Here is a 25525-nt window from a genome sequence, read left to right as displayed (position 1 = left end):
ATATATATATATCCATAGGTCCGTCATCCTATTCAGGATGATATAGAGATCAAAGTAGCACGGAGGGAGGTTAGCCAACTAACGGAGTTGCAGAAAGGTGCGACAAAGAAGGTGCATAAGAAATACAGCAAGCTGTCCATACCTGAGGCCTTGGAAACTACCAAGCAAAGACTCACAGCCTTGGCCAGCCGCTTGAGGAGGTACACCAGAGAGACAGAAGGCAGGAGAATAAACCAGCTGTTCTCCACAGAACCAGCAAAGGTGTACTCTCAGTGGCAAGGGAACAATAATAATAATAAGAGAACAGCACCACCAAGGCTGGAGACGGAGCAATACTGGAAGAGCATATGGGAGAAGGACGCAACCCATAACGGCAATGCTCAGTGGCTAGTGGATCTGAGGGCAGACCACAGCGACCTCCCTGAACAGGGTCCAGTAACCATCACAGTGGCAGATAGAAAGGGTCTCCAGTATGAAGAGTTGGACAGCACCAGGGCCCGACATGGTTCACGCCTACTGGCTAAAGAAGCTGACTGCACTCCACGAGCGTCTGGCAGCACAAATGAACCAGCTGCTAGTTAACGAGAGACACCCGGAATGGCTAACCGAAGGTCGGACGGTCCTGATCCCCAAGGACCCCAAGAAGGGACCGGTCCCCTCCAACTACCGACCAATAACCTGCCTCAGTACTACATGGAAGCTCCTGTCAGGCATCATATCGGCTAAGATGAACAGGCACATAGGTCAATACATGAGCGGGACACAGAAAGGAATTGGCAAAAATACCAGAGGCGCAAAACACCAGCTACTGGTAGACAGAACAGTCAGCCGAGACTGCAAGACCAGACTGACCAACCTGTGCACTGCCTGGATTGATTACAAGAAGGCCTATGACTCAATGCCCCACAGCTGGATACTGGAATGCCTAGAATTGTACAAGATCAATGGGACCCTAAGAGCCTTCATCAGGAACTCAATGGGGATGTGGCGTACAACACTAGAGGCCAACTCCAAGCCCATAGCACAAGTCACCATCAAGTGCGGGATCTACCAAGGAGATGCTCTGTCCCCACTGCTGTTCTGCATAGGCCTGAACCCCCTCAGTGAGATCATTAACAAGACTGGCTACGGATACCGACTACAGAACGGAGCAGTTGTCAGCCACCTCCTGTACATGGATGACATCAAGCTGTATGCCAAGAGTGAACGAGACATCGATTCACTGATCCACACTACCAGGCTATACAGCAATGACATTGGAATGTCGTTCAGACTGGAGAAGTGTAGTCGGATGGTAACAAAAAGAGGGAAGGTAGTCAGAACTGAGGGGATTGAACTACTAGAAGGCAACATTGCAGACATAGAGGACAGTTATAAGTACCTGGGGATCCCGCAGGCAAATGGGAACCATGAAGAGGCCGCTAGAAAGGCTGCAACCACCAAGTACCTGCAGAGGGTCAGGCAAGTCCTGAGGAGTCAGCTGAATGGTAAGAACAAGATCCGGGCCATCAACACGTACACCCTGCCCGTGATCAGGTACCCTGCTGGGGTAATAGGCTGGCCAAAGGAGGAGATAGAAGCCACTGACATAAAGACAAGAAAGCTCCTTACCATGCATGGAGGGTTTCACCCCAAGTCCAGCACCCTGAGGCTGTACGCTAAGTGGAAGGAAGGAAGGGGGCCGGGGACTGGTGAGTGTCAGCACCACAGTCCAGGATGAGACAACGAACATCCATGAATACATTGGGAAGATGGCCCCAACTGACCGAGTGCTCAGTGAATACCTCAGGCAGCAGAATCCCAAGAAAGAGGAGGGAGACGAGGAACCATTATGGAAGGACAGGCCCCTGCACAGTATGTACCACCGGCAGATAGAGGAGGTGGCTGATATCCAGAAATCCTACCAGTGGCTGGACAAAGCTGGACTGAAAGACAGGACAGAGGCACTAATCATGGCAGCACAAGAACAAGCTCTGAGTACAAGATCCATAGAGGCTGGGGTCTATCACACCAGGCAAGACCCCAGGTGCAGGCTGTGTAAAGATGCCCCAGAGACAATCCAGCACATAACAGCAGGGTGCAAGATGCTAGCAGGCAAGGCATACATGGAACGCCATAACCAGGTGGCCGGCATAGTGTGCAGGAACATCTTTGCCGAGTATAACCTGGAAGTCCCGAGGTCAAAATGGGAGATGCCCCCAAGGGTGGTGGAGAATGACCGAGCTAAGATCCTGTGGGACTTCCAGATACAGATGGACAAAATGGTGGTGGCTAACCAACCGGACATAGTGGTGGTAGACAAACAGAAGAAGACGGCCGTAGTGATCGATGTAGCGCATAGGTGTCAAACTCTGGCCCGTGGGCCAAATTTGGCCCGCAGCCTAATTACATTTGGCCCACGAAACCATACCAAATTACTATTAGAGCTGGCCTACTGGTATTATACAGCTAATATACAGTGGGGCAAAAAAGTATTTAGTCAGCCACCGATTGTGCAAGTTCCCCCTCCTAAAATGATGACAGAGGTCAGTAATTTGCACCAGAGGTACACTTCAACTGTGAGAGACAGAATGTGAAAAAAAAATCCATGAATCCACATGGTAGGATTTGTAAAGAATTTATTCGTAAATCAGGGTGGAAAATAAGTATTTGGTCAATAACAAAAATACAACTCAATACTTTGTAACATAACCTTTGTTGGCAATAACAGAGGTCAAACGTTTACTATAGGTCTTTACCAGGTTTGCACACACAGTAGCTGGTATTTTGGCCCATTCCTCCATGCAGATCTTCTCGAGAGCAGTGATGTTTTGGGGCTGTCGCCGAGCAACACGGACTTTCAACTCCCGCCACAGATTTTTTATGGGGTTGAGGTCTGGAGACTGGCTAGGCCACTCCAGGACTTTCAAATGCTTCTTACGGAGCCACTCCTTTGTTGCCCGGGCGGTGTGTTTTGGATCATTGTCATGTTGGAAGACCCAGCCTCGTTTCATCTTCACAGTTCTCACTGATGGAAGGTGGTTTTGGCTCAAAATCTCACGATACATGGCCCCATTCATTCTGTCCTTAACACGGATCAGTCGTCCTGTCCCCTTGGCAGAAAAACAGCCCCATAGCATGATGTTTCCACCCCCATGCTTCACAGTAGGTATGGTGTTCTTGGGATGCAACTCAGTATTCTTCTTCCTCCAAACACGACGAGTTGAGTTTATACCAAAAAGTTCTACTTTGGTTTCATCTGACCACATGACATTCTCCCAATCCTCTGCTGTATCATCCATGTGCTCTCTGGCAAACTTCAGACGGGCCTGGACATGCACTGGCTTCAGCAGCGGAACACGTCTGGCACTGCGGGATTTGATTCCCTGCCGTAGTGTGTTACTGATGGTGACCTTTGTTACTTTGGTCCCAGCTCCTTGCAGGTCATTCACCAGGTCCCCCCGTGTGGTTCTGGGATCTTTGCTCACCGTTCTCATGATCATTTTGACCCCACGGGATGAGATCTTGCGTGGAGCCCCAGATCGAGGGAGATTATCAGTGGTCTTGTATGTCTTCCATTTTCTGATGATTGCTCCCACAGTTGATTTTTTCACACCAAGCTGCTTGCCTATTGTAGATTCACTCTTCCCAGTCTGGTGCAGGTCTACAATACTTTTCCTGGTGTCCTTCGAAAGCTCTTTGGTCTTGGCCATGGCGGAGTTTGGAGTCTGACTGTTTGAGGCTGTGGACAGGTGTCTTTTATACAGATGATGAGTTCAAACAGGTGCCATTCATACAGGTAACGAGTGGGGGACAGAAAAGCTTCTTACAGAAGACGTTACAGGTCTGTGAGAGCCAGAGATTTTCCATGTTTGAGGTGACCAAATACTTATTTTCCACCCTGATTTACGAATAAATTCTTTACAAATCCTACCATGTGAATTCATGGATATTTTTTTCACATTCTGTCTCTCACAGTTGAAGTGTACCTCTGGTGCAAATTACTGACCTCTGTCATCATTTTAAGTGGGGGAACTTGCACAATCAGTGGCTGACTAAATACTTTTTTGCCCCACTGTATATATTGTTTAGTATTAAGCTTTGCTTGTTCCATATTCAGTTTTTCGGCAAAACGTTTTTGAGTCCATAAGAAAAGATTCATTCTTATATTTGGAGGAATAAATATATATTTCAATAACTATTAACTATTAACGTTAGCCCGCGACTTTGTTCCAGTTTTGAATTTTGGCCCACTGTGTATTTGAGTTTGACACCCCTGATGTAGCGGTTCCGAATGACAGCAATATCAGGAAGAAGGAACACGAGAAGCTGGAGAAATGCCAAGGGCTCAGAGAAGAGCTTAGAAAGAGGTTAGAATCGTGACCACCAGTCCTGTATATACCAGTTGCTCACTATTTTCCATGTAGAGGTATAATTATGATTTGTACATTGAATGTAAAATTCATATGAACATTAAAAGTGTTTATATTTAAACACATACTTTTTTTGTTTGGTTTTCAGACTGAATGGCTGTTTCCTCTCTAAGAGAAGCTGCGAATCTCTGTCCTTAGTTCTCAGCGCCCAGTCCTCTAATCTGAGAGAGCTGGATCTGAGTAACAACAATCTGCAGGATATGGGATTGAAGCTTCTGTGTGCTCCACTGCAGAATCCACATTGCATACTGGAAACTCTCAGGTTGGTAAATTTCAATTGTTGCTGTATCTTAGTATTTTTAACATTTCTTAGTCACTGTAAACTGCCACATTTCTGTGTATAAAATAAGACAAGAATTTCATTCAGTCCTGAAACATTAAAAATGCGGTACACTATAAAGCCAATGGTTTTTTTGGTGTTTTTTTTTTTTTTTTTTTTGCATTTGTGTTCTTTATCTTTCAGGCTGAATATTTGTAATCTCTCAGAGAAAAGCTGTGAAGTTCTGTCCTCAGTCCTCAGTTCCCAATTCTGTAATCTGAGAGAGCTTGATCTGAGTAACAACAATCTACAGGATTCAGGAGTCAAGCTTCTGGGTGCAGCAGTGCAAAATCCACATTGTACACTGGAATCACTCAGGTCAGATCAAAGGATATTTTATTTTTTATCCAATTACACATTTAACCAATTAAGCATTTTAGTTAATAAAGGTAAATTTCATTCGTTTGTCATTGTATCTTAGTATTTCTAATGTTTTTTAGTCAAAATAAACTGCCACATTTCTGTTTTTAAAATAATAAGGCAACAATTTCAGACAAATTCAACAATTTCAAAATCTATTAACTTCTTATATCACTATCAATATAATGTCTTTGTGTTCTTTATTTTTCAGGCTGAATTCCTCTAATCTCTCAGAGAAAAGCTGCAAAGCTCTGTCCTCAGTTCTCAGCTTCCAATCCTCTAATCTGAGACAGCTGTACCTGAGCGACAACAACCTGGAGGATTCAGGAGTGAAGCTTCTTTCTGCTGCACTGCAGAGTCCACACTGTACACTGGAATCACTGTGGTCAGAGTTATGTCTTTTTCACCCGACATTATCTAAAATCTGTTGGGGGGGGTGGATTATTAGACTCACAATTGCAGTCTGTAAAGCTTTTCAAAACACTGAAAAGACTCTTGGAGTTCTTTTTTGACCAAATTATGGCCTTTAATGTGCATTTTAAAGATAAATATTGTTAAATTTTAAAACATCCCGGGTCATAATGGTGTTTAAAAACTCAACCATACACTTATTCCTTTTAGGCTCGTTTATTGTAATTCATTATTTTCAGGTTGTCAGATAAGCTCAGTTAGAAGCCCTCAGTTAATAACATATGCTGCACTGACAGTATTAAAAAGGAGCCACATAGAGAGAGCATATTTCTCCCATTTAGCTTCTCTCTTCATATGTCCTAATTTCTCATAGTTCCATATTATCCCAATGGCACACTTTACTGCTGTCTTACTTCAGCTATGAGACCCCTCCCGGTGGAACCACGTTCTACTTTGGATTAAGGAGAAAGACATGTACTTTTAAGTTTAGATATCAGAATTTTGTTTTTTCTAAAAAGTATAGTGAGGGATGAGTTAACCCTCCCTCCTCCAGTTTTGGAGGTTTTCTTCTGGTAAAAGGGAGTCCTTCCTTCCAAGTGCTGCTCAAAGGCATCTGTGCGATTGTTTGGATGGATTTTCTTCTCCACTCTTCTACACCTTCTGCACATTCAGTAGATGACAGTCATTGTATCTGAGAAGGGAAAAACAAAGACAGACCTTCAGTGAAGTGTTTTCAGATGAATTGTTTTGTGTGTCTGCAGTCTTGCAGGCTGTCTGCTTACAGAGGAAGGCTGTACTTCTCTGGCCTCAGCTCTGAGCTCCAACCCCTCCCATCTGAGAGAGCTGGACCTGAGTTACAATCATCCAGGAGACTTAGGAATGAAGCTGCTCTTGGCTGGACTGAAGGATCCAGGCTGGAGACTGGACACTCTCAGGTATGGAGAGAATGTCTGATAGAGGAGGAAGAGCTGGAAACATTCCCTGTGCCCTTATCTCACCTCCTGTTTGTTTTATCCAGGTATGACATTGTTTTCCTTTCCTCAAAACCAGTGTTGAGCAAGTTACTTTGAAAAAGTAATTAGGTATAGTTACTAAGTACTTCTTCAAAAAAGTAACTGAGGTAGTAACAGAGTTACTACATCTAATATTCTGAAAGTAACTAATTACTAGGAAAAGTAACTATTATGTTACTTTAAAAAATGTTTAACTCTCTGGGGTCCAGGGTTTAATTGGCTGTTTTTGACTTTTGATTTTACCTCTGCATATACACCTTAAAAAAACCGTTAACCTTGTTGTGTTTGGTATAATTCTTTTCAGCACCATCTCACATGTCTGAATTTACAGTCATTCTTTCATTTTGACATACTGTATTAACACAAGTGATCTAAAATCAGACAATAAACGTAAAATCGGAGTAGAAAAAAAGTTATATTTTTAACAGTAACAACCACAAACATGTTTAATGATTCATTTTCATGATTTGAAATGCAATTCTAAATTGTAAATGTTAAAAACCTATACACAAGTTTTGCAAACAACAAAGTTATATTAAGCTATTTACCTAAAAATACAAAACAATACAATACAACTTTATTTATATAGCACATTTAAAAACCAACGGTATACCAAAGTGTTTCACCAGAAAACAGCAGGTTAAAACATTAACAATATAAGATCATTAACAAAGTACTGAATATGCTAACAGGTCAATGGCACTAATTACACAAGAATAAAAGTGAATATCAAATCAAACTTGCTAAAAACACACAGGTTTGAATTAGAAGAAGATATATAGAAAGAAATTTTTTTTATTTTGTATAAAATACAGGAGTTAACTAACCGGGAAAGAAAGTTTAAATAAGTGAGTTTTTAATCGTGATTTAAATGATTGGATGGAGTCAGATGCGTGAATAGCAATGGAAGGTTGTTCCAGGGTTAGGTGCAACCAGGGCAAATGCACGGTCGCCTCTGGTCTTAAGCTGAGATCTAGGCTGTACCAAGAGCAATTGGGCTGATGAGCTGAGGGCATTCCCACGGGTGTATGGTCCAAGAAGTTCACCAAGATAGCTAGGTGCTGTATTATTTATAATTTTGAAGGACCTGTTCGAAAGATAAGATTTAAGCCAGTTAAGGACGTCACCGCTAATGCCAACTGTATGTTCTAACCTCGTTAGTAGAATATTATAGTCCACCATATCAAGGGCTGAGGACAAGTACAAGTACAACAAGTTCAACAAGTACAAGTACCTCGGGCTGTGGGTGGACAATAAACTGGACTGGTCATGCAACACAGAGCACCTGTATAAAAAAGCCCAAGCCGACTGTACTTCCTCAGGAGGCTGAGGTCTTTTAACATCTGCAGGAAGCTCCTGAGGATGTTTTACCAGTCGGTGGTTGCTGGAGTACTTTTCTGTGCTGTGCTGTGCTGGGGGAGCAGCACAGCAAAGAAGGACTCATCCAGGCTGGAGAAACTGATCAGGAGGGCTAGCTCTATGGTCGGCATGAAGCTGGACACTCTGGTGACAGTGGCAGAGAAAAGGACATTAAAGAAACTGATGGACATTATGAACAATGCCAGGCATCCTCTGCAGACGGCCATTAACAACCAGAAGAGTCTGTTCAGTGACAGGTTGCTTCTCCCAAAGACAAGAACTAACAGACTTAAAAACTCCTTTGTCCCACACGCCATCAGACTGTTTAACTCCTCTCTGGAGGGGAGAGGGAGGGGAAACAGGAGGACAAAGGAGGGGGGAACAACTAAGCTGTAGTGCCTCTTCACCTCACTGTGCAATACCTTTTGTGCAATACTTTTGTTAATAGTCAATGGTGCAATAGACCTCAATACTTGAAATGTGCAATTCACTTGTATTTTTATTTTTTATTCCTATTTATTCTATTTATCCCCTTCGTATATTTTATTTATATTGTCTCTGTATTTATATATATGTGTGTGTGTGTGTGTATATATATATATATATAATATTCTGTAACTCTGTAACTTCTGTCGGTGCTGTGCTTTTTTGGAAATCGAATTTCCCAGAGGAACCCACCCGAGGGATTAATAAAGTTCTATCTAATCTAATCTAATCTAAGTCCAGTAAGACTAAGACCGCAGAACAACCTGAATCGGCAGTTAGGAGAAGATCATTAAGGACTCTCAGCAGAGCTGTCTCAGTGCTATGATGTGTTTTAAAGCCAGACTGAAATTTATCACTGATGTTGTTTGCATCCAGATAGGCCTGGAGTTGCGAGAGAACTACAGCTTGCAAATGTATTCGGCCCCCTTGAACTTTTCCACATTTTGTCACATTACAGCCACAAACATGAATCAATTTTACTGGAATTCCACGTGAAAGACCAATACAAAGTGGTGTACACGTGAGAAGTGGAACGAAAATCATACATGATTCCAAACATTTTTTTACAAATAAATAACTGCCTGGACAGGCTGGGACCACTGTATTCCCCTCCTGAGTCGCCTGACGGTTTGCCAAAATCGCTCTGAGGCAGTCCGAAAGTCTTTTTCCATGCCTCCAAACTCCTCCCACACCCAAGCCGCGTTCTGTTTGGCCTCTCACTACCTATCACTGCCTCCAATGTCATACAGGCTAGTCAAGCTCTCAGCCTGATGGTTCCACCAGTGTCCGACCTCTTATCTGCTCCTTTTCCTGACAGAGGCAGAAACAACTCCCTGCCTAGCCTTGATTATTTAATGTTATCCTACTACTGATTCCATTTATCTAGTTCGGGAAGAGTCTTTTGACCCTCAAAACACAGAGCACCAACTCGTAAAAAGCACATGTGATGTGTATAAGTTCAGAGGATAATTCTTAGATCTTATGTAGGTGTTTGTATATTGTTCATTTCGTATTCCACCTTCTGTTAACTGAGCTAGCCCACCGTCTGGTGACGTCATACAGTTAGTAAGGTTAGTGTCAGATGAGCGGTGGATAGGTCCAGTGGGGGGTGCACTGATTCCTGTGGGATGTGATGTGTGCGTGCATGATGAGTAAGTATTAACCTGTGTTGCATGTTTCTTTGTTGGTGTTGATACCATGATATGTCAAAGGAGCTTGCAAAGAAAAGCGTCTGGACTTCTTTAAGTTACTTGAAGACGTTTCACCTCTCATCCGAGAAGCTTCTTCAGTTCTAAGGTCAAATGGTGGAGAGTCCCAGATATAAACCTAGTGGGAGTAACCCCCCACAGAGGGACAAAAGGACCCCTGATGATCCTCTAATCGCCTGAGCCAAGGTGTGAAATTGGGTGTGGGCCCCAATCAGCCAGAGTTTCGGGTGGGTTCATTGTGAAACCTGGCTCCACCTTATCATGCGAATTCCTGAGATCAGATGGCCCAGGATGTGAGTGGGCGTTAAGGCGTCTGGGAAGGGATCTCAAAACTGGATTATAGATGGCAGAGAATTGGTGTCGTAAACCCCCGCCTCTGTTCAACGATGGTCGCTCACAGTGGACATAGATGGCTTCTTTCACTCCTCTTTCAAACCATCTGTCCTCTCTGTCCAAAATGTGAACATTGGCATCCTCGAAAGAGTGTCCTTTATCCTTAAGATGCAGATGGACTGCTGAGTCTTGTCCTGTGGAGGTGGCTCTTCTATGTTGTGCCATGCGCTTGTGAAGTGGCTGTTTGGTCTCACCAATGTAGAGGTCTGGGCATTCCTCGCTGCACTGTACAGCATACACTACCATACCCACCCGAAACTCTGGCTGATTGGGGCCCACACCCAGTTTCACACCTTGTCTCAGGCGATTAGAGGATCATCAGGGGGTCCTTTTGTCCCTCTGTGGGGGGTTACTCCCACTAGGTTTATATCTGGGACTCTCCACCATTTGACCTTAGAACTGAAGAAGCTTCTCGGATGAGAGGTGAAACGTCTTCAAGTAACTTAACCCTTTACAGCCGATCGGAGCGGGCACGCTCTGTTTTGCGTAACTATTTTTAAATCCCGGTAGCACTGCAACCACGTAAGCTAGTGCAAAGTTTTTTTTGCATATGAAACCGGAGGAGTTGTACTTACATCTTATGCCATCAGCTTGTCCTAGGTCACGGTTTCCTTCCACACAAAGCTTTGCAAAAACTGCATAAAAAGCGCTTGCAGGAACAAAAACATAATATTCCAGAAACACACTTTACCGATCCAATCAGCTGGTCATAACACTTCCTACGTTGGAATAGACGTCAGCGCGAACTTTTGCATTTTCGCCATTACCTGCCCGAAACCGGAAGTGATGTCATTTTCGCGGAAATGTAGTCTTTTTTACTATCAGGGCCTCAGGGCCTATACTCGTCTTTTTAAAATTTATCTTTGACTTTATGACTTTCTGTGTCGTTTCTGGGATGCTTTGGACTCATATTGCACTGCTGGAAATAGTTTATTTTGATGCATATGCTGCTTTTTTGCAAATTTGCAGTATAATATTTATTTTCGTTTTTCCTGCAGTGTATAAAAATTGGTATATTTCAAAAATAAAACTATGAAGACACTCAAAATAAATTTCCTGTGGTGGGAAACTATTTTGTGCAACTTTTTTGTATTTACAGTTTTGAGGGATAAGCCTCTTAAATTTCTCTAACTACAAATATATGTTAAAAAAGCAAAAACGATTTTCAATTTTTTTGTAGTTTATTGCACTTTTTTGCAATTTATGTAATTACTATGCACTTAATGAATACATATTATTAAAATCTGGGCTATAATGGTTGTATTGATGTATAGCAACTTGAAATGCTCCCAAAAATGGCTCCACAGCATGTAAAAATATGATATAAGCTCTGGCGGACTTGGTTCTATGGTAGGTCTTAAAGGGTTAAAGAAGTTCAGACGCTTTTCTTTGCAAGCTCCTTTGACTACGATGACCTGGAAGACTGAGAACCTTCACAGACACGATACCATGATATATTTGGCTGTAGCTCAGGTGGCAGAGCAGGTCAGCCACTAATCAGAAGGTCGGTGGTTCGATCCCAGGCTGCCTCCTGGCTGCATGCCAAATATCCTTGGGTAAGATACTAACCCCATGTTTGCCTACTGGTGGTGGTCAGAGGGCCCGGTGGCGCATGCCAAATATCCTTGGGCAAGATACTAACCCCATGTTTGCCTACTGGTGGTGGTCAGAGGGCCCGGTGGCGCCAGTGTCCGGCAGCCTCGCCTCTGTCAGTGCGCCCCAGGGCAGCTGTGGCTACAATGTAGCTTGCCATCACCAGTGTGTGAATGTGTGTGTGAATGGCTGAATGTAGTGTAAAGCGCTTTGGGGTCCTTAGGGACTAGAAAAGCGCTATACAAATGCAGGCCATTTACCATTTACAATTTAGAAGCTAATGTAGTTTATAGTTGCAATGGTATAGGCTATGCATGCGATGCGTGAATTCACCCTAATTTTACACACGAATTGATGTCAGATAGTTTATCCTGGTTTAGCTTTAGTTTGCCACATGTATGGTCCTTAATGTTTCTAACTTCATGCCTCTATTATCAGAGCTTCCCTGTATGGTATATGTGGTGCTCGTGATTCCTTAATCTATGTTACAGAGTTTATAGCAGACAATTTGTTATGAGGACCGCTAAATGCAGATCGTAGTTTGACCGGAAGTATCGTGTTCTCATTTGAACTTCACAATTAGAGCATTACGGTGGTTTATAATGGGGAAGCCTTGATTTTGTACAACTACCGGAAGTAGTTCATGTGTACTGACGGTAACTTAACCTCGCACTATTGTCGTTTAGTTGGCACAGTGTAAGCAGTAGCTCTCCAGAGTCAATTATTCTGTGTTTCTCCTTTCTTCATCCATTCATTGATCTCATAGTCTCCTGCTTCTTTTTGCATTGTTTTCATGTCATCTTCTGTTAATGATGGTAGTGAATCTTCTGCCAGACCAACCATTTGTCCTTGATATCATCCTGCCTCGTTTGCTGCCAGGTCTGCAGTCTTCCTTTTGATGTCCTTTGCATTTCATCACTACCTCATCTCTGGGCAGCAATACAGCTTGTATTTGTTCTTCCAGTGGTTCTTCACTGGAGTATTGGTTGTAGTCAGAAAACTCTGTCTCACCCACTGTGGTCCATTCACATGAATTGCTCCATTTCCATATGCTGAGTCTGTATAGCTGTTCACTCTTTTTCCTTTAGAGAGTTGTAGCGCTTTGGTGAAAGCCACAATCTCTGCCACCTGAGCTAAGGCTGGCTGTGTTGGTGTCCACAGACCACAGCCAATGGTTTTGTATGCTGTTGATCCTGTGGTACTCCTGAGTATCCTACTATGGTGAGAGTACTTGTTGACAATTGCTTTAAAATGTTTATTGTTGAAATTGCTGCTCTACTATCAGCCATTAAGCGCATCTTCTCACCATTGATATTGGAGGTCACCATTGGCACAGTCATAGGTGTTGTAATTAGACCTGCATAAACTCCAGGGCCCCGTCAATATGGGTTTTGGTTCAGATTCCCAGGGACCACTTTCCCATTCAGACTGGGGCATCTGTCTGTAGTTTGGTACTCTCTCATCTGTGATATGCCGCCTATCCAGGCACCTGAACACCAAATGAACATAAGACCACCTACATGGAGTGAAGTAGAGAAGGTAGTGAAGCGGGCAAGAGCAGCATCGGCCCCAGGACCTAATGGCATTTCATATAGGCTCTATAAAAACACCTCACGAGTCCTCAAATACCTGTGGAAGCTGATGAAGGTAGCATGGCAGAAAGTAGTGATTCCAAAGGCTCGGCGAAGAGCAGGAGGTATTCTGATCCCTAAGGAGAAGAACTCCTCATCTATCAGCCAGTTTCTCCAGATCAGCCTGCTGACCGTAGAGAGAAAGATCTTCTTCAGTGTCCTGGCCCAAAGACTATCTACTTTCCTGCATATAAATGTCTGGAGCATGCCAGCGTCATCTGGCACCAGATTCAAACTGCTAAGAAAGAACGAAGAGACCTTCGTGTGGTCTTTTTAGACCTTGCCAACGCCTTTGGGTCAGTTCCGCATGAGATCTTGTGGATGGCCTTCAACTATTTCAGCGTACCAAACCACATCACAGGACTGGTCAAGACCTACTTCCAGGATTTACAGTTTTGTGTGACAGCTGAGAACACCACCTCAGCCTGGCAGCACCTGAGAAGTGGAGTTATGGCAGGCTGCACGATGCACTAACTCAGGCTCCTTCCCCACCAGAGAGGTGACATTCCAATAGCTCGTCTCAGTAGCCAGGGATTGGTCTGCCATGTTCTCCCCCCCTGGTCGTCACTGTTCCTTTATCAGTGTCTAACAGTCTGTGTATGAGAGCCATGTAATGTCCATGTGTGTATGCTGACTGTGCTGGTCTGACCCCCCTTCTCTTTTCAGGGTGGAGCCTGCTGGAGTCCAATGGTTGAGGCCAGGTCTAAGGAAGTGTAAGTGTGTTTTTAATGGGAATCATGAAAACAAAGCAGCACACATTCAATCATCTTCATCATTCACATCTCTGATGTCAGGAATCATCATCAAAGTGTCAATCAATGAACAGATGATGGATCAATAACTGCAGCTGGATTGTGTTTGTTCTCTCCATCAGATTCCTGTCAACTCACAATCGACACAAACACAGTGCACACAAACCTCCAACTGTCTGACAACAACAGGAAGGTGACACATGTGGAGGAGGTTCAGTCATATCCTGATCATCCAGACAGATTTGATGTTTGTTATCAGCTGCTGTGTAGAAATGGTCTGACTGGTCGCTGTTACTGGGAGGTCGAGTGGAAAGGATGCATTTATATATCAGTGAGTTACAGAAGAATCAGAAGGAAAGGAGGCAGTTACGACTGTGGGTTTGGACGGAATGATCAGTCCTGGAGTCTGTACTGCTCTGATGATGGTCCTCAGTCTGTCTGGCACAATAACAGAGAAACGTCCATCTCCTCGTCCTCCTCCTCCTCTGTCTCTAACAGTGTAGCAGTGTATGTGGACTGTCCTGCTGGCACTCTGTCCTTCTACAGAGTCTCCTCTGACACTCTGATCCACCTCCACACCTTCAACACCACATTCACTGAAACTCTTTATCCTGGATTTTGGTCCTTGTTTCCTGGTTGCTCAGTATTTTTGTGCTGAGTTGAGTGTAAAGAGTGTCTCCTTTTAGAGAAACACTCTGACTGTTGAACAGATAGTTCAGTCTGTACATGTCTCTCTTTCACTCAGAAACACGTTTTCAGATTCATGGATTCAGTCAGTTGATGTTTGAAACTCTTCTAAATGATTCCTTGTAAACTGCTTCCTCTTCAGTCCTTTAAAGATGGAAGCTCCCGTTATTCCAGGATCCACCTGTTGTTTTTCTGTCTTTTTCCACTCAAAGCTTCACAGTGAATCTCAGTATGTTGTGTTTCTCTGAAGCTCAGTTCACAACCAGCTCCTCTGCATTTTCAACAAATCTGAGCTCATTAAAATAAATCCAAATGTTTGATTTCTCTTTCTTTCTTCTTTTTTTTTTTTTTTTTTTTTTTCCCTGTTGGGGTTTTGGATATAAAATTTTTATTCGTTATCAAGAATAGCATTAAACATAACAGCCAAACAGAAAAGAAAAGAAAGAAAAAGGAAAAAGAAAGTAAAGAGAAAAAAAAATTTACACATCCACACACACACAAAAAAAATATTTTCACTCAATTACCCACAGATATAGAAAGAGAAAAAGATAAACTCCAAGAATGAGTTGTCCTTTACACTTACTTCCTATTTAATTGAGAACATCTTAATCGCAACCACCCCCCCTCAACAGTTGGGACAAATCATTTGGCGAATAAGAAAGCAAAGGGGACCAAACATTGAGAAAGAGACCCTCATTTCCTCCTAAAATAGCAGCAGTTCTTTCGTGAGGAATAACTTTAAATAATTCTCTGTACCACAACGTCACAGAGGGAGGTTTATCCTTAACCCAATTAATGAGAATACATTTCCTAGCTACCAGCAGTAGTTTGTCACATAATTTGCGCTGCAAGTGATTCAATGTTACTTCTTTTGAGGGTAGGCCAAGAAGAAAATACCCAGGGTCCCTTTGAATCAGGTTGTTAAAAATATTACTTAGTTCTTGAGAAATGAAGCTCCAAAATCTTTTGATTAATTTACATTCCCAAAAGTAATGAAAAAAAGTGCCAGTTTCTTTTTGACATTTACTACAAAAATGGGAAATATGAGGTGCAATCTTATGCAAGACATTAGGAGTTATATAAAGGCGATGAATGATTTTGTATTGGGTTTCTCGCAAGTGGTTACAAGTAAAAGTGGAACTACTCATATTAATGGCTCCTTTCCACTCCTCTTCGGTGTATTGATTATTAAGATCTCTCTCCCATTTATAAATGGCGCTCAGTGTGTTGGTACTAAGAGTATATAGGAGAGAGTAAAAAGCTGGGATAAAATGAGTTCTGTCTTTTCGCTTAATAAGAAATGTCTCAATATCATCATATATAACTATTTCTGAAGACTGTGGAATTCTAGAATGAACGAAGTTACGAACCTGGAGAAAGCCAAAAAAATGGTCTCTAGGGATATTAAAATTTGACTGCAATTGCTCAAAGTTCATCAGAATGTTGTTTTGATACAAATCGCCAATTACCCTTAATCCCTTTTTGTGCCACTTATCGAACATGCTACAAGACATTCCTGGAACAAAATCGTTGTTTCTCACTAGAGGAGTCAAGAATGAAGTGCAATCTTCTCTACCCAACCTTTTACGCATTTCCCCCCAGACCCATATTGTATTATAAATGATTGGGTTGTTCTTAATCCCCATTTTTTGATATTGTTTTTTTGTCACAGACAGCTAAGCTCCAAAGGGAATAAGGTAAAGTGGACCAAGAGTCTAGTTGAGAGTTAGAATTTAGATAAGCATGTAGCCACTCCCATAAGACACGGCTATGACATGCCCAATTATAAAAAATTAAATTTGGTCGGCCTAAGCCTCCCCTATCTATAGGCAGTTGTAGAGTTCCAATCCTTAATCTAGGTTTCTTGCCACGCCAGATAAATTTTGAAAAGGCTTTTTCTATATCACAAGAAACTTTCTGAGTGATCAATAAAGGTAGCATTTGTGGGGGATATAATAAACGCGGGAGAATGCTCATTTTAATTAAGTTCACACGCCCCATAAGAGAAAGCGGCAGTTTTTGCCATCTATCTAAATCTTTTTTGATTTTTATTATAACTGGTGATAAGTTCAGTTTCCATAAATCTTTAAGAACTGGTGGAATGTTTAGCCCAAGGTATGTAAAGCCGCTGGGGGACCATTGAAAGGGATTAGAGAAATCTGGCAAGGAGTTAATCTGATCACCCAGTGGCATAACTTCTGATTTCCCAAAATTAATTCTGTAACCAGAGAATGAGCTGAACTCATGTATGGTAGACATAATAGCCGGTATTGATTGTTCTGGTTTTGATAAGAACAGCAGAATATCGTCAGCGTACAATGCTATCTTATGATTTGTTCCACCCACTGTTATACCATGCACATCTTGGTGCTGGCGAATAGCCTCAGCTAGAGGTTCAAGTGCTAATGCAAAGAGGAGAGGGGACAGGGGACAGCCTTGCCTCGTACCTCTTTGCAATGGAAACGCTGATGATTGTATACCATTAGTTATGACACAAGCTTTTGGAAGTTTGTAGATAGTTTTAATCCATGCAATAAAACCCTCGCCTAAGCCAAATCTCTCTAATACACTAAATACATATGTCCACTCGATTCTGTCAAATGCCTTTTCGGCATCTAAAGATATAACATAGGCTTTATGATTTGTCTGATTCAAGTATTGTATAATATTTAATAGTAGATGAGAAACGATTTTGGATAAAGCCTGTTTGATCAGGGTTTATGAGCAGTGGGAGAATGCCCTCAAGCCTCCTTACTAATAACTTGGAGAGTAATTTAGCATCGACATTAATGAGACTGATCGGTCTGTATGATTCACACCTATCTGTAGATTTATTTTTCTTTAGAATTAACAAAATATTAGCCTGTCTGAGTGTTGGGGGCAACTGTTCATTCTTAAAAGAGTCTAAAAACAGAAATGTCAGGAGTTTTCCTGTAATGCAACTCAGGTCAGAATAAATGACACTCAGACAGGTTTGCAGGTTTAACGGGTGAGAGCTCAAACAGAGACTCACACTCCGCAGCAGTTGCCACCCTTTATTTATACTCAAGCATGTTTGCGTCACAGTCACATGCAGGAAGAGATAACATATAACGATAGAGACTTGCGTCACAGACACATGAGTGGAAGAGATAACATACAACGATCACAGACACATGAGTGGAAGAGATAACATACAACGATAGAGACTTCGTGCTGAGCTTGCACAGTGTAACTTCTCTAGTACAAAGAGCAAACACATCTAGAGAACCTCAAATGAAATGTACTTCTATACATAAACATAATAAAATCTTTTAACAATATCAGTCAATGGTCCTGCAAGAAGGTGACTTAGTTTTTTATAAAACTCTGGGCAGAAACCATCAGGCCCTGGTGCTTTTCCTCCTTTAAGGGAGTTAATAGCAAGTCGCACTTCCTCCTCTGTCACAGGGTTATTTAACTCTTTCCTGTGACTTTCTGATAACGATGCAACAGGCACCTTCTCTAGAAATTCCCGCATCTTCCCATCTGTATTACTACACTCTGATGAGTATAAGTGTATATAAAACTGCTTCATAATTCGATTAATATCCATTGTTTCATAATGATTTCTCTTTCTTAATGGGATGTTTCCAAACTCTCCACATGCTCTTACTGTTTCACTCATTGTTGGAAGCTCATCATTTGAAAATGTTTAAGCCATATAAGCGGGAAATATTGGCTTAATAGTGTTGAATGCAGTTCTAAGCAGAATCTGATTGTATCATAATGCATGTGGCTTATCTAATAAACAGCAAAGGTCTTGTGTTTTTCAGATATTTTCAACAGTAATATTTTGCAGTGTGTTGGAAACAGCTTTGTTTGAATGTTCTTAGAAATGTGTAAACATTCCTATATAGCATTGCATATGTTCTGTATCACATTGTTTCGTTAAAAAGTTTGTCCACTGTGCTGAATCGATGTGCTAAATAATGAACATCGACTTTTATTAATCATTTCTTTTCTTTGTGTTTGTCATTTTTGATGTCAAATAAACTTGGTTGCTTTCTCAGTGTTGTGTTCATATGTTACACAGATATTGCACAGACTATTTTTTATTGTATTTTTTATATGGCTGTTTTGTTTTTGTTTTTTTTTAAACTGTAATCTTGTCAGTGAGCTTCTGACAGTCTGTCCTGATATGTGTTGTGGTGAAGTGACTAAAGTATGGTGGTGGTGTGTTGACAGTGTAACAGCACCACTGGCATGGCGTGAGAGTCCAGCTTCAGCCTATGTTTATGTTGGACACTAAGATCCATATATATATATATATATATATATATATATATATATATATATATATATATATATATATATATATATATATATATATCAGCAATATCAGGAAGAAGGAACACGAGAAGCTGGAGAAATACCAAGGGCTCAGAGAAGAGCTCGAGAGGATGTGGAGGGTGAAGGTAATGGTGGTCCCCGTGGTAATCGGAGCACTAGGTGCGGTGACTCCCAAGCTAGGCGAGTGGCTCCAGCAGATCCCGGGAATAACATCGGAGATCTCTGTCCAGAAGAGCGCAGTCCTGGGAACAGCTAAGATACTGCGCAGGACCCTCAAGCTCCCAGGCCTCTGGTAGAGGACCCGAGCTTGAAGGATAAACCGCCCACAGGGGCGTGCTGGGTGTTTTATTTTTATATATATATATATATATATATATATATATATATATATATATATATATATATAATAAAAAATAAATAGAAAAATAGTAAACAGCAAAATATTAATAAGATGTAGTAAAGGAAAAAAGAGATTTTCAGTTAACTGACTGAATATAAATATATGTACACACTAGTGATTAAATAAAGAAAATCTTAAATAGGAATGTGTGTGTGTGTGTGGGGGGGGGGGGGGCAGATTGGATGTTGCACAGGAATGAGCAGCAGTACAAACTAAACAGTACAAAAAAGTTTTTTTGTTTCTTTAGTGGCAGTTATTACAGTATTGCACTTTTTAAAATATAAATATCAATAAAGTGGAGTGACCAGTGCAGATTATAGAGAGTATTTGTGAAGCTGCAGGGTAGCTTCTGAGTGCGTCCTGTGGAGTGTGTGGTGTGTGTTTAAGTGTTGTGGTTGAGGTGTCGTATGGCTTGGTGGTAAAAACTGTTCTTGAGTCTTGTAGTCCGAGCAGACAGGCTCCTGTAACGTCTGCCAGATGCTAACAAGGAGAACAGCTGATGTGCGGGGTGGCTGTGGGCCTTGATGATGCTGTGAGCTTTACGGAGCCAAACTTCTTCAGCCTCCTCAGGAAGTAAAGCCGCTGGCGAGCTTTCCTGATAGCAGTGTCTGTGTGAAGGGTCCAGGAGAAGTCTCGGTGATGTTGACTCCAAGGAACTTGAAGCTGCTGACCCTTTCGACCTTGACACTGTTGATGTGGATGGGCTGGTGTTCTCTGACTGGTCGTTTCCGGTAGTCCACTATCATTTCTCTAGTTTTGCTGATGTCAGGTTATTTCCAGGCACCACTCGTACAGCGCCATCACCTCCTCTCTATAGGCCATCTCATCGTTGTCTGTGATGAGGCCTATGATGGTTGTGTCATCCGCAAACTTGATGATGATGTTGGACTCTTGTTTAGCAACACAGTCGTGTGTGAACAGGGAATATAGGAGGGGGCTAAGCACACAACCCTGTGGCGTACCTGTGTTTAGGATGAGTGATGAGGAGGTGTGCTTACCAACTCTCACCACCTGGGGCCTGTTTGTGAGGAAGTTTAGAATCCATCTGCAGATGGATGAGCTTTGAGGCAAGTTTTGAGGGGACGATGGTGTTAAATGCCGAGCTGCAGTCGATGAAGAGCATCCTTGCATATGTATTCCCTTTTTCCAGGTGAGTGAGGGTGGTGTGCGTTGCCAGGGCGATGGCATCCTCTGTGGCTCTGTTTGTCCGATAGGCGAACTGGAGAGGGTCCGGTGTGTCAGGGAGGGAGGAGCAGATGTGACCTTTGACCAGCCGCTCCAGGCACTTCATGATGACGGATGTCAGTGCAACAGAAAAATGACAGATGCCACCACAGAGTCATAGAAGGTCTTTAAAAGCGCTCCCTGGACTCCAAATGACCTCAGCCGCCTCAGCAGGTAGAGTCTGCTCTGACCCTTCCTGTAAAGAGCATCGGTGTTGTGGCTGCAGTCCAGTTTATTATTCAGGTGAACACCGAGGTACCTATAAGAGTCCACTATCTCAATGTCCACTCCCTGGATGTTCACCGGTGTCAGTGTGGTGGGTCTGCGTCTCCGGAAGTCCACCAACTCCTTGGTTTTCCCGGCGTTGATCAGCAGGTGGTTCTGCTGACACCAGTCCACAAAGTCCAGAGTCCACTGTCTGTGCTCTGAGTCGTCCTCACCTGTGATGAGGCGACTATGGCAGAGTCGTCAGAGAACTTCTGTAGGTGGCAGCGTGGGGAGTTGATGGAGAAGTCTGCAGTGTAGAGGGTGAAGAGGAACGGTGCCAGCACAGTTCCCTGTGGGGCCCCTGTACTGCAGACCAGCGTATCAGAGACACAGCCCTGTGTCCTCACATACTGTGGGCATTCTGTGAGGTAGTCCAGTATCCACTGGGACATGTGGTGGTCCACTCCCGATATCTCCGGCTTGTCTCTCAGAAGTCGTGGCTGGATGGTGTTGAAAGCACTGGAGAAATCAAAGAACATGATCCTCACAGAGCTTCCAGGCTTCTCCAGGTGAGTCAGAGCTCGGTGCAGGAGGTAGATGATGGCGTCCTCCACCCTGATGCCAGGCTGGTAAGCAAACTGCAGCGGATCCAATGAACTCCTCGCCAGGGGGCGCAGAAGATTTAGAACCAATCTCTTGAGGGTCTTCATCAGATGTGGCGTCAGGGCTACCAGCCTGTAGCTGCTGAGGTCCTTGGGATGGGAGGTCTTTGGTACCGATACCACACAGGAGGTCTTCCACAGCTGTGGTACTTTCCCCAGTGACAGTCTCAGGTTGAACAGATAACCTAGGATGCCACACAGTTCATGTGCGCAGCATCTCAGGAGCCTGGAGCTGACGTCATCTGGACCTGCAACCTTACGCAATCTTGCCTTCATATATTGTCTTCAGCTTCACCTGCACAACAGCTGTCGTGCCAAGGTAGGTGTCCCCAAAAGAATTGGTTTGCCCTGCGTCAGGAGCACACACTGGGCTCTCCAAATCACAGACAAACAGTATTCCCCATTTTTGATTTTTAGTTCACAAACACTTCTTAGAACGACCAACTAATCCTGAAACTTTGGAGGTTTTAGCTCTCTGTACAGGGAAGTTACAGGAGGATAAAAATAATTATCAGGCAAAATGTCATTCGTTTGTTAAAATAATCCCGTCTGATACCACGTGAGAACAATAAATATATAATTTTCTATTGTCACCCTAAAACTGAATGGTAATGTAACGATTATTATTATCATTATTGTCATAGGTTTTGGATGGTTCTTGTGACATATTAACATCACCTGATGCGAGATGTATGTCGGGTTTTAGGCACCTGGGAAGGATCTCAAAGCTGGGTTAATTCTGCTCTAGACTTCAGGGTAACATCAGGATCCTGAATCTAAAACGATGAATTACAACACAGTTTGGTTTTCATGAGGCAGTTTCTCAAAAGAGAAGTCAAAGGAAGTGAAAGAGCTGCTGCAGCTATTAAAAATATCTTTCATTAGTAGGAATCATTTCAACACTTGTTCATGACCCATCATTTTGAAGTCAGAAGCTGTGAAGAAGTGCTGATGAAGCAGGACATGAAGAAACTCTGTAAGTGAAGGCAGTGACTCTCTGAAAGGCCGTTAAACATGACACTCTCACACATGCTCAGCAGTTTTCCTCACAGTATCCAACAGTTACAGTTTCTCAGCAGACATCAAATTAATTCTCCGTGAAGCCATTTATTTCTTTAGAAGTCTGAACACTGTACACATTTCACAGCAGTCAGTGTGTAAACAGCTGGAACCTGAAAGTCCATCAGGAGTTTCTTTTTCTTTAGAACATTAAAGATCTGGATGAGTTCAACTCTGATGTTGCTGTGTCCTCTGAAGAAATGAATTTAGTCTGAACACAACTCGTTTCTTTAAATGTTCAGAGGTTTTGTAAAAGCTCATCATTCACTTCCTGACTCCATCAAAAAGCTGCTAAGATGACAACGACTCAGGTCAAGAAATGTCATCTCAGAGTTCCTCACCTGCTTCCGTCATGTCCATCACGAAGATCCCAGTAGAAGCTGAATGCATGAAGGTCAGTTTGTGAAGTAAAATAAAAACTGAAGGCTCTGCCTCCCATTCTACTTGTGAAGATGATGTCAGATTTTTTCAAAACATTTAAATGTTACAGTGTTTCAATTTAGTTCAGTTTTATTTAAACAGTGCACCTCAAGGTGTTTTGAACATCACTACTGGGTAGTAATGCAACCTTGGTCTGCTCACCATCATGACCCGACACACAGTCCTGGAGATGAATTGCGATTCCCGATAATATCGTCCGTGGCTCTTCCCACTGCAGGAAGCAACAGTTTGATACCAGTTAAAGATGGGGAACATGAATACAAATCAAATCATTAAAAATAATATCAAACTTTCCCTCCTTCATACCAAACTTCTCACTTTCCCTTCAGGAACCTAAAAAGAATCCAAATTGACCTGGACTGGTGGGGCAGGTGCTGGGTTCAAACTAGATAGAGGCTCAATGTAGTCTTAAGAAACTGATCAGACACAAATCTTAAAACCAGTCCTTTTGTTTAAACTTGCTTCATGGGTTTAGTAGTAATGTGGCAGCTGTGAAAGACAGCACAGAGGCACTAATCATGGCAGCACAGGAACAAGCTCTGAGCACAAGATCCAAGGAGGCTGGGGTCTATCACACCAGGCAAGACCCCAGGTGCAGGCTGTGTAAAGATGCCCCTGAGACAATCCAGCACATAACAGCAGGGTGCAAGATGCTAGCAGGCAGAATTATTGCGCTAGGATCCTGTGAGACTTCCAGATACAGAAGGACAAACTGGTGATTGTAACCAGCTGGACATAGTGGTGTTGGACAAGCAGAGGAAGATAGACATAGTGATGGATATAGCTGTACCAAGCAGCAGACTTTATATTGCATATCCTGCCATAAATTGTGTATGGTATGATTTATTAAGGTATGATGGAGTGCCTTCTTTCACATTCAGACATGGATTGATCTTGAGCTAGGCGGATGCAGGCCCCCAGTCTGCGTATTGCCTGGTGCATAGAGTTCAGAGCTATAATACAGAGTTCCAATGTGGAGAGTCTTCAGTGTGTATCAACGTCAGCACCACCAAAACTGGACTATTTCAGAGACACAGATGTTTAAACTTTTGGTCTGTTAAGTTTGGCCTTCAGCAGGAACCAAGGGCAGTGATAAGCACCCGCTTTACACGTGTAGCTGTACATGTGTCTGCAGCAGAGTCCCTCTGTGCTGGTCCTGGGCTTTCTGTTCAAACTTAAACATTTAGATCCTGAATGACCTTGTGTGTCCTTGCTTGAACGAGCATTTGTATCAGTTAGTGGGACTGACAGCAAAGGATTATAATGAAATTTATTTTTGAATTATTGATAATTATGTGATTCTCAAACTAGAAACCCTGGATGACCAGCCAGATCCGCACACTTCTCAAAGCCCAGGATGCTGCCTTCAGGTCGGGCGACTGAGTTCTGTACAGGTCTGCTCAACCTGATCTGAAAGAAGCTAAGACGGACCATAAAAGTAGCATAGAGTCCCACCTGTCCAGCAACAACACACGGGGGGTGTGGTTGGGCATACAAGACATCCGAAACCAAAGAGGCTGCACTGTGAAAACAGGAAACTTAAGTGCGCCACTGCTGAAGGAGATAAACACCACAACAGCAGCACCCTGCTCCCATCCTCATCCTCACCTGGTTCCTGCACCGCTCCATTTACTGTAATGGAACACGATGTCAGACGTGTGCTGCTCATGGGGGATGTTAGCTCGCTCGGCGGTAGGCAGAACAGTGGAGCCCCTGAGGGCTAACAGCTGATCCCTGCTGTAAATAATGGGAGGTCAGACCTCCATGTGCTCTCCGGACACAGATGCCGTAAAAATGTGATAAAAAACATGATTGATCCATAAAATTCTGAGATCCATTATGGAGTAGTACAGTCCACAATTTAAAAAACAATAACGAGAAACACAATAACAACAAAGAAAGAGAAAAAAGGACTTCGTCAGGTCGGAGCTGCTGATACTGGCTGCCAGCTCGGAGCGGCGCTGGAAGTAGAAGTACTGAGCATCTCCATCATAGTCAGCAATGGCAGTGAAAACAGGTATTTTTTACAGATATTCAGATAAAAAACAAACAAAAAAAACATTTCAGATTAATATCTCTGAGAAATCAAACTTCACCTTCATTTTTCATTGATATATTTAATCCATATGTAGCTACCGACAGTCCACACAGTGCTCAAATGTGTTTTTATTCATTAATATACAACAGATTTTTTTTTTTTAATTCATGTTTAGCTCAGTTGATCATCATGTGAATGCAGAGAAGCAGGAAAGGAGGAGGGCTGAAACTGCACGTCAGAGATGATTTCACAATTGTACTGATGCTGTTGTGTGTATAAAGAACGATCAGCAGCTTTCAGCCAGCCAAACGCTGTCTATACACACGTAAGTATACAACTGCTCACACAGCATCTCTGTTTGCTCTTTACGTTCCTTTAAATTTGGCAAAAAATTACCCTTTTTTACCCATCTTGAGGTAATCAATTAAAAATCATTTCTCGGTCCAGCATGTTGTACAGTGCGTTCCCAGACAAGTTTCTTGGGGAGGCAGAGAGCATAAAATCTTTATGAGTAGTTCAATTTACAGGTACCTTAATGTGTTTGTGGTTTAAGGAGGAA

General features: G+C 42.7%; 1 protein-coding gene across 1 annotated transcript in view; it reads left to right on the top strand.

Annotated features, from left to right (window-relative positions):
* Positions 1-14978, top strand: part of LOC146712626 (NACHT, LRR and PYD domains-containing protein 3-like) — a 45336-nt gene extending 30358 nt beyond the window's left edge. Inside the window, exons 8-13 of the mRNA XM_085452075.1 lie at positions 4501-4674; positions 4876-5049; positions 5303-5476; positions 6264-6437; positions 13852-13898; positions 14060-14978. Of these exons, the coding sequence (XP_085308201.1) occupies positions 4501-4674; positions 4876-5049; positions 5303-5476; positions 6264-6437; positions 13852-13898; positions 14060-14595 (1279 nt within the window). The 3' untranslated portion in view covers positions 14596-14978. The remainder of the gene's footprint in view (positions 1-4500; positions 4675-4875; positions 5050-5302; positions 5477-6263; positions 6438-13851; positions 13899-14059) is intronic.
* Positions 14979-25525: the final 10547 nt, after the last annotated feature.

Source organism: Copadichromis virginalis, linkage group LG3 (assembly GCF_057382275.1).
Source record: "Copadichromis virginalis isolate Kocher_CV1m ecotype Utaka linkage group LG3, C_Virginalis_male_GT1.1, whole genome shotgun sequence".
NCBI lineage: Eukaryota > Metazoa > Chordata > Actinopteri > Cichliformes > Cichlidae > Copadichromis > Copadichromis virginalis.
This window is presented reverse-complemented; position numbering and strand designations above follow the sequence as displayed.